The 14,966-nt window shown below is 40.1% G+C and overlaps 1 protein-coding gene across 1 annotated transcript; it reads left to right on the forward strand.

The window, feature by feature from the left end:
• The first annotated feature begins 332 nt into the window (after nt 1-332).
• Nucleotides 333-6,914, forward strand: LOC136811086 (uncharacterized). The gene has a single exon (XM_067067687.1). It carries the CDS (start codon nt 333-335, stop codon nt 6,912-6,914), a length of 6,582 nt encoding a protein of 2,193 aa, XP_066923788.1.
• Nucleotides 6,915-14,966: the final 8,052 nt, after the last annotated feature.

Genomic DNA, 14,966 nt, shown 5'->3' on the forward strand with positions numbered 1-14,966 from the left:
AATTTTGAGTTTTCACCGTTTCCGCAAACTTACCTGACCGCATTCCGGAAATCCCGCTTGTTTTCAGTTTCAACTTCCAAAGTTTGAGTAACCACTCTTTTACCGTCAAGTTCTTACCGTATTTAGGAATACCGCATTCTGCCTGTTCCCACCCCGAACGTTTGAATTTCTCGTTATCTGTAACTCCCGTTTCGTATCGTTGTTCGTCATATACCGCATTTACTGCAATCAACTTTGAAATCGCAATCTATCACGGGCTGACTTATCAATAGCTTTACGCGTCTGCATATCAAAGGTTATCGTATCAAACTGCATCTAACTATCATATCAAAATGTCTCAAAGCGATAGAGCCAGAGAAATTCAATTGAAAAAGGAAATCTCTCAGACAATGCGTAAACGAAACGGCGCTAAACATCGAATCACAAAAATGATTCCTGAAATCTTGGGGCTTGTAGACCAAAGGGGGAGTAGAACTGAAATCCGTTTCCTGCGAACGACTCTTGATCAAACCCTTAAAGGTGCTATCAATCATCATGAAGCGTTAATGCTTATTCTACCTGAAGGAGATTCTCGATTCGGCGATGAATGGATCGATGAACTCGCTCTCAACGTAAATTCTTGTTTCGGAAGAATCGAACGTTACCTTGATAGCCGTAAGGATGATCCGCCATCATCGTTACTATCTTCCAAAAAGCGCGAAGATATTCAAAAATGGCGCGAAAAATCACGTGACCAGGAGGGTTCTGGCTCTGGTTCTAATCCGTCAATGAGCGACATGTGCGGTGCGTTCTCTAAACTATACGTAAATGAATCACAATTACTCGGAGAATTGCGTTCCTTACCTGACCCCGCGTCTCAAAATGAGAGTATTGAATTGCCAATAATATCGAGCGCAAGCGAAATTCAATCAGTACAAACGGTTATCAATCACACAAATACCGAAACTCGATCAATACAAAATCTAAGCGACAGCGCAAGCAATACTCACGCAATTCAAAAACATACGGAATTTATCGAGACCACAATGCAGGATTATACTGAACCTTTCGTTACCTCAACGCATGATACAAATTTAAATACGCAAACTAACATCAACCCTTTTGCTGTCGCCAGTACAAGCCAACACGGCGGTGCGCGCGCCCGCAACCCAATACCTACCAACACCGGATTACTAAATAGTCCCGTATCACCCATGAAAAACTTAGTCGAAACCTATTTGAATCCTAACACCGATGAATTTACTCCGAAATTACCAAGAAATCCGGGTTACCAACCAAACTTCAACGATCAATTACAAAGTACCTACACAATACCAAATGTGTCTACCGTATATCCAACCTTAATTCTTTCCGACGATGAATTAAATCTTCCTAATCCAAACCCAACCGTTCGTTTGTCGACAACATTACTAGCTCCTCATGCAAATGTTGCTTCAAAAATGGCATTGTCTCCGCATGGCAATGTCAACCAAATGATCAAGCCTCCTCAGGCTACGTACACTCAACCGACTTTAACTCCGCATGTTACTGTTCAACAAACATTACCTCGTCAGGCTAATGTTATCTCAAAGACATTGAATCCCCTCGTGAATGTCAAACCTTCAAAGACATTGATTCCTCAAATGAATGTCTACACTTCAACGGCATTAGATCCCTTCGTGAATGCCAACCCTTCTACGACATTGTATCCCCTCGTGAATGTCAACACTTCAACGGCATTAGATCCCTTCGTGAATGCCAACCCTTCTACGACATTGAATCCCCTCGTGAATGTCAACCCTTCGACAACATTGCCTCCTCAGATGAAAAATGTTGTCACTTCATCTTTACCAACCGAAGCTTCAAAGAGATCTCTCAAATCAGTGCAGTTTGTTGATTCAAATCGCCCGATTCAAGGCACTCATCCCATCGTGGAACGCAGATCTCTAGACCAATGGATAGATGAATTAGATCCAAATAATTTGACCATCCCAGATACCAATCATTCAAGGAATATCCAAATGGAGTTACTCATTCAACAAAGGTTACCCAGACAGGAGTTGATAGTATTTGCAGGAGAAGCTGACAAATGGATCGAATTCGTATCAAAGTTCTATGACATAGTCCATAAGCAACCGTATCTCGATTCCTTCCAAAAGCACACTTACTTGTCACAACACCTGAAAGGCGAAGCCCTGAAATCGATTGAAGGTTTCACCAATGATGACCAAGGTTATGTCAGTTCCTTAAAGAAACTGAAGTATCTGTTTGGAAACAAGGTGGTCGTTGCTCAATCTGTGATCCAAAGGATAACTAAACGCAAACAAGTCCACGATTCTGATCCGAAGGCTCTTGCAAACCTGTATTTCGAGATCTCGACTTGTCTAAACACACTGCTAAAGATGAACTATGTTGCTGATATCTACAGCACTGATCTACTACGTCAGACCTTGTCGAAGCTTCCTGTATACCTTCAAAGGAAATGGTCTGAATACTCATTTGTATTGCGAAGGAACCAAGAACCCAATCTGTATCATCTTGAAAAGTGGCTGCAAGATAGAGTCATGGCAGCTAGGGATCCATACCTTAACAACGACGGTTACAAAAAATTGTCAAACATGCACAACCGAACTTCTCCTGATGATGATTATCAAGAGCAGAAACGCCGTTGTTCCTTATGCAACAAAGATCATTGGTTGTATCGCTGTCCCATCTACAAATCCAAAGGTGACACAGAAAAGGTTTCTTTCGTTAGAAAGAAAAGGTTATGCTTCAACTGTCTCAGCCCGAAACACAACGTAAAGGCTTGCAAGTCCAAAAGGCATTGCTTCATTGATGGGTGCAAGATTAGACATCATACAACCCTGCATCAAGGTCTAAAGAAAGGCCCAGATAAGCCAGACAAGTCTCATCAACCAAAGCTTAAATCTTCCGCACCAAAGGAGCAGCAGAACTCTCCAAAGGTTGACGAGGTAAAGTCTGAAGATCCTTCAATCCCACCAGCCAACTTACCTGATGGAGAGAAGATCGAAACCACCATAAATAGACTTGTAAAGGGAAGAAGTCATGTCTATCTGCAGGTTGTCCCTGTTCGGGTGAAGAATGCTCGGGGTATGTGGGTTGATACATACGCCATGCTAGATACTGGCAGCCAATGTACCCTTATTACCAAATCACTTTGCAAGGAACTAAATCTTCAAGGAAGAAAGACCAAAATCAACTTTGGTACAATCAAAGATAGTACTATTTTACCGACAAAGCTGGTTGATCTCACCATCGCAGCTGTTGACGGCAGTTACCAGACTAAAGTTAAAAATGTGTACTCCCTCAATGATTCGGATTTCAATGTACCAGGACAAGAAGTTCCAGTAACAACTGATTCTAGCTGGGATTACATCAGAGATCTCGGTCTTAAAGATATCGACAGCAGCCAAGTACAACTACTGATTGGTGCTGATGTGCCAGATGTTCTCATCAGCCATGATTTCAGGAAGTCAGAGAAAGGCTACCCATATGCTTCAAAGACTCGACTCGGTTGGACTCTGCTTGGAGTGTATGATGGTACTTCAGATCCGATTGAAAGTCGACTTGTTGCACTGACCAGAAATTTGGGGATCAGAAGTGAACTCTCTGAGGTTGAATACAGCAGTTTCTGGGAGACTGAATCATTTGGTACTGAGGTCAAAGAAAGCAAATCACGCTCTATCGACGATCAACGTAACCAAGAAATTCTTGACAAAGAAACTGAATTCAAAGATGGTCACTACATCGTACCAATGCTTTGGAAGAAGGATGTCAACCTTCCTGAAAGCAAAATCCTGGCTGAGAGACGCCTCAACCAAATTTGCAAGAAGTTCCAATCCAATCCTGACTTCTTTGAGATGTATGCTAAGAACATATCATCCTACCTTGAGAAAGGATACATCAGAAAACTCTCAGACGAAGAAGCATTATGTCGCACAGCCACTACTTGGTACATCCCTCATCATGGAGTCACCAGTGTGAATAAACCAGGCAAAGTACGTATGGTGTTCGACGCTGCTGCTCAGTCACATGGAGAAAGCTTGAATTCCAACCTGTACAGTGGTCCTGATCTACTGAACAGCCTTCTTGGCGTTTTGCTTCGATTTAGACGCCATAGAGTTGCTGTGGTTGCTGATATCGAAGCTATGTTTTGTCAAGTGAGATTGAAAAAGGCTGACATGGATGCAAACAGATTCCTGTGGAGAGACGATCCAAAGTCTCACAAACCTCCTGATCACTATAAATTACTCGTACACATTTTTGGGCTGACGGATTCTCCCTGTGCTGCAACCTATGCCCTACAACGAGCTGCAAGAGATCAAGCTAACGACTATCCACCCGAAGTCATCAAAGCTGTCTTGAGAAATTTCTATGTCGATGACTTACTCATGTCATATTCAAATGCTACATCAGCCAAGGAGACCAGTCATGGTGTTATCAGTCTTCTCAACAACAAAGGCTTCAACCTGACGAAGTTCCAAAGTAACGACGAATCCGTTTTGAAGGACTTACCAACAGAAAAGCTTGCTACTCAATCTACTGGGATCAAACTGGACGACAAGGTCATGTCGAGAGCACTAGGCGTTCACTGGGACCTTGAAACAGATTGTTTTGTTTACAAGGTCAATATTGAAGTTGATCGATCAAAGCCATGTACCAAGAGATCCATCCTCAAGAAGACAGCGACTATCTACGATCCACTTGGCCTCTTGACACCAATCACACTTGTCGCCAAACTTTTCATGCAAGAACTATGGAGAGACAAATTTGAATGGGACGAGGAAGTTTCCAAATCTCTCAAAAATCGTTATGAAGATTGGCTTTGTCGAATGTCTGACATTGCATCCACTGTTGCTGTCCCACGAAGTCTCAACCTTGAAGGTGACCAAGACGTGCAACTACATATCTTTTGTGACGCTTCCGAGAAGGCATTTGCTGCGTTAGCTTATGTCAGGATCGAGAGTGAAGGAACTGTATCATGCCATATCCTACTGTCTAAGTCAAGAGTTGCTCCACTGAAAAGATTGACGTTGCCAAGACTTGAATTGCAAGGAGCTGTCATTGCAGTGAGGATGAAAGAAACCATCGTAGAGGAGATCGATGTTCATTTCTCGTCTATTCGATTCTGGACAGACTCGTCACTCAATCTCCAGTACATCAAGAACGAAAGTAAACGTTTCAAGGTTTTTGTTGCAAACCGAGTTGCTGAGATACGAAACCATTCTAAAGTCGATCAATGGAACTTCATACCAGGAAAAATCAACCCAGTCGACATTGCAACAAGAGGAGATATTGATGACAATGAAGCCATCAGATGCTGGTTCGAAGGACCAGAATTCCTGTTCAAAAACAAGGCAGACTGGCCAACAACATCTGTGACACCCCTGTCTCCTGACAATACAGAAATCAAAAAGCAGACGCTAGTCTGTAAACTATCATCCATCACACCGATTGTGAAGTTCGACAGATTTTCAAATTGGAAAAGACTGATCCGAGCAGTTGCTTGGGTGATTGTTCTTCTGCAACCCAAGATGAGCCGCAAAGAGAAAGGAAGCGACCTCTCAATCAACGAAGAAAGGGCTGGATTTACAAAGACATTAAAGATCATCCAGAAAGAAACATTCAATGATGACTCATCCAAAGAACTCCTTGGAAAACTCTCCAAACTAGACCCTTACATCGACACAAATGACGGGCTGATGAGAGTTGGCGGCAGACTGAAACGAGGAATGCTCCCATACGCTGCCAAGCATCAAATCATTTTGCCGAAAGATCATCATGCTGTACGCTTGCTTGTGAGATATTACCACGAGCAAAATCATCATATTGGCACAGAACACCTCATATCACTCCTGAGACAACAGTACTGGATCATCGCTGTCCGAAGCATTGTCAAAAGAGTTATTCGAAGCTGTGTCAAGTGCCAGAAGAGGAGACCTAAACCAGGCCAAGTCAAGATGGCAGACCTACCTGTCGACAGAATAACTGTGGGAGCCCCAACGTTCTTCCACACCGGAGTAGATTTCTTTGGACCAATTCAAGTGAGGGTCCTGAGAAGCAAAGTCAAACGATGGGGATGTCTGTTTACATGCCTTGTCACTAGAGCTGTGCATATTGAAGTTTCACCATCATTAGAAGCTGACGATTTCATTAATGTTCTGGACCGATTTATCAACAGAAGAGGAAATCCAGAGATAATCCGTTCTGATTGTGGTACTAATTTCAAGGGTGCTTCAAACGAGTTAAAGAAAGAAATCGAACGAATGGATCAACTCAAGATTGCCAAGTCGTTGCAGAGAAAGGAGATCAAGTGGCATTTCAATCCACCAGAAGCACCTCATATGGGAGGTGTTTGGGAACGTCTCATTCAAAGTGTCAAGATAACGCTGAGTGTCATCCTCAACGATTCAGCAATATTAAACGATTTCACTCTTCAAACTGTAATGACAGAAGTTGAAGCTGTACTCAACAGTCGACCACTAACTTATGTTAGCAATGACCCAAACGATCTTGAACCATTGACTCCCAATCACTTCCTTTTGGGAAGACCTTCTTCAAAACCCATCATAAGCGTGGATTACGAAATTCGATCAGCTCCTCGAAAGAAGTGGAAGCAGGTACAATCAATAACGAACCAATTTTGGGATAGATGGTCCAAAGAGTATCTTGCGACATTGACCACTAGGTCGAAATGGCGAAAGACAAGTTCTCCTGCACTGAAGGAAGGTGACTTGGTGATGATGCTTGAGAAGAATCTTGTCCGAAGTCAATGGACCCTTGGACGAATCAAAGAAGTATTTAAAAGTTCAGATGGAGAAGTACGAAAGGTTGAGGTCACCACAAAGGACGGTACATACACTCGACCAACTACAAAGATTTCAAGATTGGAGCTAGAATCAACCAGCTGCTGAAGTCAACCAATCAATGTTTGCGTTCACTGTTCAATTTGTGTGCTTCCTGGGCATGAAGAAAGAAGATCAACTGCATCGGAATTCCTCTGCTCACCATCAAAATGTCTAATTTGTGTGCTTCCTCTGGGCACGAAGATAAGAAGATAATCTACATCAATTCAATCAATTGTTCATCAACGTGTATCAATTTGCCAATCCTGTTTCGTCTTGTGTGCTTCCTGGGCACGAAGAAAACACCTTGTGTGCTTCCTGGGCACGAAGAAAACACCTTGTGTGCTTCCTGGGCACGAAGAAAACGCCTTGTGTGCTTCCTGGGCACGAAGAAAACGCCTTGTGTGCTTCCTGGGCACGAAGAAAACGCCTTGTGTGCCACTGGGGCATGAAGAAAACACTTTGCGTACCTCTGGGGTGCGAAGAAAACACCTTGTGTGCTTCCTGGGCACGAAGAAAGAAGATCCATCAACTCTACACTCTCCAACTGTCAACTCTACGACAAAATAAAAGAATGACATAACCAACGTATTGGTATTCATTAAATTTGAACCTACTTTCACGGAACATTACATTGAACTCACGTAATGAAATGTATTGATTACACCTGAAAACGTTACTGATTAGAACTACGTTACACGAACACTACATGAAACATAACTGTCATAATATGTCATACTATTGAATGTGAAGTACATATATTGAAGAGTCATACATATTGACAACTGAACTGTGCGTTGCTCTGTGAAGCAAAATTGCATTCTGTTGAGATGCATTATCTCAAGGAAGGGAGTGTAAACAATTACTTAATCACCAGCATCATTTGGAGGATAGTTATCTTTATTATACGTCCCTCGAGGGACGTCACATTTTATTGTCCTTCGGGAATCAAACTTTGATTTATAAACAGCATATTGAAACGTAGCTAATTTGATACTCGTCACTGTTATTTATGAAGACTTATGAGAGGAACATAGTGTTTTGATGTGGAAAATTTGACTGATGTTTAGAAGATAGTTTTTATAAGCCGAAGGCTTTTTTACTGACTCAAATTCATGTTTGAACACAAATCCTTTACAAGCGTGATGTCAAAATTTACACATACGACCACTGTAATACTTACTGTAACCAATTCTATTTTATAATGTAACATATATGTATTTCAATACTAAAGTCGTGTTCACTGCAAGATCTATCCAATAAACTATGCCTTATGTGTCTATTATTGTTTGAGATTTGAGAAGAGAAAATAGCTGAGAAGTAGAGAAATTTACAGTTAATGTTATCTCAAAACTCAATAAGCGGGGGAGTTGTAATAAAAATGTCCTGGGTGGAAAATTTTCGAAAAATTAATAAGCGCCCCCCCCCCACCTACCGCTACTAGGTACCCGAGAGTACTTACTTGTACACTATTCTGCACTTTCACAGTATCCCTCTCCTCTTTATGTCATTATATACCGCCACGCGTCATTGATACTACCTAGAACGCAAATGTTAATGTCAAAATCCTTGAAATTAAATTATTATCTTACTAGAATAGAGATACATATTAAAATGGTTTAAAGGATAAAACCAGGTGAAAACATTCGAGAACGAAATACCTTTTCCCAATTGTATGCCGTGCAATATGACGATGCGTTGACTTATCAATCCGGGATGCTTGATAGCTGTACCATTATTCGATGTGTCGATCTGGAATATCTTGAAAGAAAAGCAATATATTAAAATTATTTTAATCTTCAACCGGCAAAACCACATTTAATACCCATCAAATATGAAACAGTTGACACACAACAGAGTTTCAAAACCTTTTCTAACATTTTTAAATAGCCATCGTGTGGCGCTAGAAGATCTTTACAATCCCTAAACGGGAGAGTTTCATTGACTTAAATCAAAATACCTTACGTGTCCGCCGCCTTAGGTGGATTAAACTCCGTGGAGAAATTGAAAAAGGTAAATTGGTGATTTTCATGAATTTTCGCTCTTTTCGCGAAACTTAGTTCATGCTAGATTGGAAATCCGTTAAAACTAAAGAAATTGGTGAAATTTGGTAAAAAAGAGGCTGCTTCGCAGCTAATTTTTTAGATTCTCAATTAACGAAAAATCAGTACATGCAAAAATTAACTGACTTAGGGTAATAATAGCGGCATTCTAAGTTGCGTCATTATAAGACAAAAAGTGAAAAGAATTAAAATTCTCACTCGCACGAGACAGACTTGTAATGTGTATTCCCTTCGTTGTGAGAAAGGGGTGTAATGTGTAGTTCCTTCGTTGTGAGAAAGGGGTGTAATATGTATTCCCTTCGTTGCGAGAAAGGGGGTGTAATGTGTATTCCCTTCGTTGCGAGAAAGGGGTGTAATATGTATTCCCTTCGTTGTGAGAAAGGGGTGTAATGTGTATTCCCTTCGTTGCGAGAAAGGGGTGTAATATGTATTCCCTTCGTTGCGAGAAAGGGGTATAATGTGTATTCCCTTCGTTGTGAGAAAGGGGTGTGTGATGTCTATTCCATTCTTTGCGAGACTGAGATGTAATGTGTATTCCCTTCGTTGTGAGAAAGGGGTGTAATGTGTATTCCCTTCGTTGCGAGAAAGGGGGTGTAATATGTATTCCCTTCGTTGCGAGAAAGGTGTGTAATGTGTATTTCCTTCGTTGTGAGAAAGGGGTGTAATGTGTAGTTCCTTCGTTGTGAGAAAGGGGTGTAATGTGTAGTTCCTTCGTTGCGAGAAAGGTGTGTAATATGTATTCCCTTCGTTGCGAGAAAGGGGGTGTAATGTGTATTCCCTTCGTTGCGAGAAAGGGGTGTAATATGTATTCCCTTCGTTGCGAGAAAGGGGTATAATGTGTATTCCCTTCGTTGTGAGAAAGGGGTGTGTGATGTCTATTCCATTCTTTGCGAGACTGAGATGTAATGTGTATTCCCTTCGTTGCGAGACAGGGGTGTAATGTGTATTCCCTTCGTTGCGAGAAAGGGGTGTAATATGTATTCCCTTCGTTGCGAGAAAGGGGTATAATGTGTATTCCCTTCGTTGTGAGAAAGGGGTGTGTGATGTCTATTCCATTCTTTGCGAGACTGAGATGTAATGTGTATTCCCTTCGTTGCGAGACAGGGGTGTAATGTGTATTCCCTTCGTTGCGAGAAAGGGGTGTAATATGTATTCCCTTCGTTGCGAGAAAGGGGTATAATGTGTATTCCCTTCGTTGTGAGAAAGGGGTGTGTGATGTCTATTCCATTCTTTGCGAGACTGAGATGTAATGTGTATTCCCTTCGTTGCGAGACAGGGGTGTAATGTGTATTCCCTTCGTTGTGAGAAAGGGGTGTGTGATGTCTATTCCATTCTTTGCGAGACTGAGATGTAATGTGTATTCCCTTCGTTGCGAGACAGGGGTGTAATGTGTATTCCCTTCGTTGCGAGAAAGGGGTGTAATATGTATTCCCTTCGTTGCGAGAAAGGGGTATAATGTGTATTCCCTTCGTTGTGAGAAAGGGGTGTGTGATGTCTATTCCATTCTTTGCGAGACTGAGATGTAATGTGTATTCCCTTCGTTGCGAGACAGGGGTGTAATGTGTATTCCCTTCGTTGCGAGAAAGGGGTGTAATATGTATTCCCTTCGTTGCGAGAAAGGGGTATAATGTGTATTCCCTTCGTTGTGAGAAAGGGGTGTGTGATGTCTATTCCATTTTTTGCGAGACTGAGATGTAATGTGTATTCCCTTCGTTGCGAGACAGGGGTGTAATGTGTATTTCCTTCGTTGCGAGAAAGGGGTGTAATGTGTATTCCCTTCGTTGCGAGACAGGGATGTAATATGGTATTTCCTTCGTTGGAACCAGAGAGGCGCGAGAGGCGCGAGAGGCGGGGAGAGCTAAAATACCATTTGCATGAGACAGGGATATGCGTATCTGATAAAATGATATTTCTTCGGGAAATTCTCGTATCTTTTCGTCCCCCTTTTACGTTGCCTTAATATACATCTTGAATTAATGCTTGTGAAAGAACATGAAAGAGCAAGCTTTTAAACTTTTATCCCGCTCACTTTTATCGATCGTGATATAAAGAGGCCCTTAAAAATATCCTTGAACTCATTTGCATGTCAATGAACTTCATAAAGTAACTCTCGCAGGAGATCTGCAAAATGTGACGTCATTCTAATTAGATCGTGCAACAGTTTAACAACTTAATCGATTGACATGAATATTTCAAGTTGTCAACATAGGCTTATTATCCTAAATAAGCAAAAAAATAGGGTCAACTTTATGGGGTTATAGCTCCTCAAGGATTCATTATTTTTCAAAAAGATTTTGTATTCTTTACAATTAGTCTATGTGCATCACTGCTGTGCAAAATTTTTACACATATCTTTCCGCAATATTTTATAATCACGGTTTCAAAAAAGACGGTCGAAAATTTCCGTTTTTTGCCCCATTCTCGATAGGAATAAATAGTCTTGTTTTTTCTTTTGCACCGTTCGAAAGACCTTCGTTGTGGCCAAATGTGTAGAAAAAATGAATGTGATTCATTCATTCTATAAAAAGTTACAGCACTTCAAAGTCGGCCGAAGTCATCAGGCAGTGGCCGAAGTCATCTGGATTTACGGTATTCAATAGAATATAGCGTTAGCCTAAAGGTCTATCATAAGGGTACAGTCTGTTTATTCTGTTATTGAAAATCTATTTTGATCCAAAAGACACATCAACGTGTAAGTGTATTTTACAAAGAGGCTTACAAATTTTGTGTCTTGACACTTATTGTATTGTTAATTCTAGTGATAGAAAGAAATAATTTTCAAAATATTCTTGATACGAGGTTAAATCTTTTTTCACTTTTCATCCTATATTATATTACAAAAGGATTTGATGTTCGTAATTGGGCATATAAATTCTTTCTGGTGCTATAAAGGGCCTTTTAGAAAAAAATCAGGCAGGTTATTTTGGAATATTTTTGAGTCAATTTATTTCTACAGTAGGAGAGAACTTAGCAAATCAAGCACATGCATATGTCAACAAGCTCTTTTCTGATCTTTGAAATAAATATCTTATTCCACTGTTTTCATTCAGAAAAATCTTTTTTCTTCTTCAATTCTCAGAATTCCAGGAAATTATAACACACTATAAACTAAAAGAGCCCATATATTATGGATGAATAAATTACTCTGATCAAGAACAAGTTTAATAGCAATATTTTTCGCAGGAACTAATTTCTGTGGAACTAATGCGTTTTTCGGTGTCTACTCTTGTGTTTAATTGTAGGGGTGGGTGGAATAAGCAGGGGAGTTGGTACTTTGGGAGAAAATCCATAAAATGGGGAGGTCAATATTAAGTGATTTTGGGGTGATTTTCCCAAAAACCCCTAGGAGAATGAAGGTTTTGGTTTGGGACTTTTTCAGGAAAATTTCATAAAATTGGGGTTCATTATAAAATGATTTTGGGGGGATTTTTTTCCCCGAAAAATTGCAAAGTGACCCCCTTTAAGCGCAAAAGAGTACTGCAAAAATTAGTTCCACGGAATACAATCTTTATACTAAAAATCCTCAAAAGCCTCTAGGAATATGAAAGGGTTTGAGCAAAAAGGGGGTGGCAACCGTGAAAATTATTTCTGCAAAATGTGCCAAGTAAAACCTCAAAGTATTTTTTTGTAACAATTTTCCGAAATTGAGGTATCAGAATTTGAAATTTTTGAAAATGGGTTATTAACAGGACAATAGAAGGATCCCACATGCCAAATATTACAAACCATCTGATTATCCCTTTAGTAGTACACTTATTATGGAAAAGACTCTTCCAAATAGGCTAGAACTTTGTCTGCAAAGTAGTTATTTTTCTGACAAAGAACTAAATTGCTGGTTTCAATTTTCATGCAATGCTTTAAAATAAACTGACTTAAAAAATAATATTTGCGAGCAGATTTTTTTTAAATGCACACACTTGTTATGCTTTTATCAAAGAATTATTGCAATACAGACTGTATCTTTATAAAGTTAATCATAAAGACTGGTGCGTCCAGCCAAACACAGATTCGATCTGTAGCTCTCACTGCACCATATTAAAATTATCCACGCCACATTGTTAGCTTTTTGAATTATATAATATTAGTGAAACTGGGACTCAGTCAGAAGGCTGTTTATGCAAACATAATTTGCAGAGACCTCCTTTATACCCATCCACCCCCCTTTCTGTGATGGAATTTTATCTCCCCCTCCCTTTCTTACAGAACATCCGTTTTGAAGGAAACTTGCTCTATGCACCACCAAAATTATTTAAAGAGTACAAAGTATATGCAGCCATTACAATGAAACTTTGCTAGTTTTATCAACCTACACTTTTGCCATCAATCACATTTAGTCTTTTAAAGGGACATAAAAGTAGTAAAATGTAAACATTGCGCGAACCACGTGTCATTAACGAGAACAATTAAAATCATGTGTCCAACACAAACTTGTAAAACAGTTGAACAATCAAAATTAGCCATATTTGGTTTGATTTTTTATTTTGACATATGTGACATTTGTTTTGATTTTGTATCCGCTGCATACAGTTTGTTTACAAATTTCGCAAGTCCTGTAAGTCCCTTTAAACAAACTGACCATAGTTGTATATACCGTGAGATTGGGTAACTTGCATCAGTGGAGGCTAACATGCATAGCCCTCAAATGAATGACCTGGCTGGTCATTAAAACTGTAAAATACAGTATTAAATCAAAAGAAAAATGGTAGAGTAGAGCTGCGAGCAGAGCTGCGTAGTTGTATTTTAATGACCAGCCAGGTCATTCATTTGAGGGCTATGCATGTTAGCCTCCACTGATGCAAGTTACCCAATCTCAAGGTAATCAGTTTGGCCAAAATTTTCAAACCCCCTTTATTATTTTTATTTCCCTAAATTCTCACCCCACCCCAGTTTTTTTTGGCAAATCCTGGCACTGTGCCCCCTAGAAAGACCCCAGAAAAGTTGGCATCCTCTTTTGATAGGGGGTAAATGGGGGGTGCAAACTACGGGAAAATTTCAAAATGCAAAGCCCAAGAATGTTCAATTGAGATTGAGATTTATTGTCATCTCACACCATCAACCTTTTTCTTGCTTTCCAAACATGTTGGATGATGTCCTTACAAAAGTACAGTACAACACCAACACAACAAGCAAAAATTCAGTTGCAATTTTAATGAAAATGCTGGGCAGGGGATACACAATAAAATTGTATAGTGGATACACAATAAAATTGTATAGTCCACAATAGTGGCAGTGGTAAAATGTAAAAGTGGTAGGCTAGTCTCCTTCCAATATCAACCTATATCTGCCTACTTATATATCCTTATATAATTACTTCTTACTTACTTATGAAGCTTTTCCACATCAAACATTATAAAGAAAAAGACCTACCCAGTCTTTAGTAGAAAAATAACAAGATAACATTTTTGACATATTACATATTGACTGAAAGTTTGACTTCGAAAACTGTTTTGTTTTTTTAGCGGATGCTCTTAGATCGGATGGCCAAAAGTCACCTTCATTTTTTTATTTTATTTTTTTATCCACGGATCGCTGATAGTTACCTTTCCGGGGGTTTTGTTGTTTGGAATTGCTTAGGTCAGGATTGCTAGTAACGGCTTGTCACTGTGCCGGGTGCATACTCGGCGCCTTGGGCCCCGCAGGGTTGCTAGTAACGGCTCGAATTTCAGTCAGGTTTAAAAAAGGGGTACTTTTACCCATATTATAATAATATTACCCCCGTCTTTGCCAGGCGATGGCTCAACGGATAGAACGCTGGCTTCCGAATCTGAATATCTTTCTTTGGTGGTGGTTCGAATCCCACTCGGTGCGAACATTAGACTGGTCGAAATTGATGGACAAATGATTGACAGGTATGAAAACTCAGTCAGAAATGAGAAACTAAGTCTCAGAAACTCAGACAGTCAGAAAAGAGAAAAATAGGATAAGAGATAGGAAAGAAAAGAAGGTGACTTTTGGCCATCCGATATAACATTTTCCTTTTTTAGCAGGCAGACAGTTTGCACTTCACATCGATTTACATATAGACGCCCACACGAAAAAAATGCTGACTCTGTCATAA

Source organism: Clytia hemisphaerica, unplaced genomic scaffold (genome assembly GCF_902728285.1).
Source record: "Clytia hemisphaerica strain Z4C2 unplaced genomic scaffold, Clytia hemisphaerica genome assembly, whole genome shotgun sequence".
NCBI classification, from domain to species: domain Eukaryota; kingdom Metazoa; phylum Cnidaria; class Hydrozoa; order Leptothecata; family Clytiidae; genus Clytia; species Clytia hemisphaerica.

Excerpts from the sequence above, each read along its gene's own strand:
- LOC136811086 (XM_067067687.1), top strand. The coding sequence starts at position 333 with ATGTCTCAAAGCGATAGAGCCAGAGAAATTCAATTGAAAAAGGAAATC.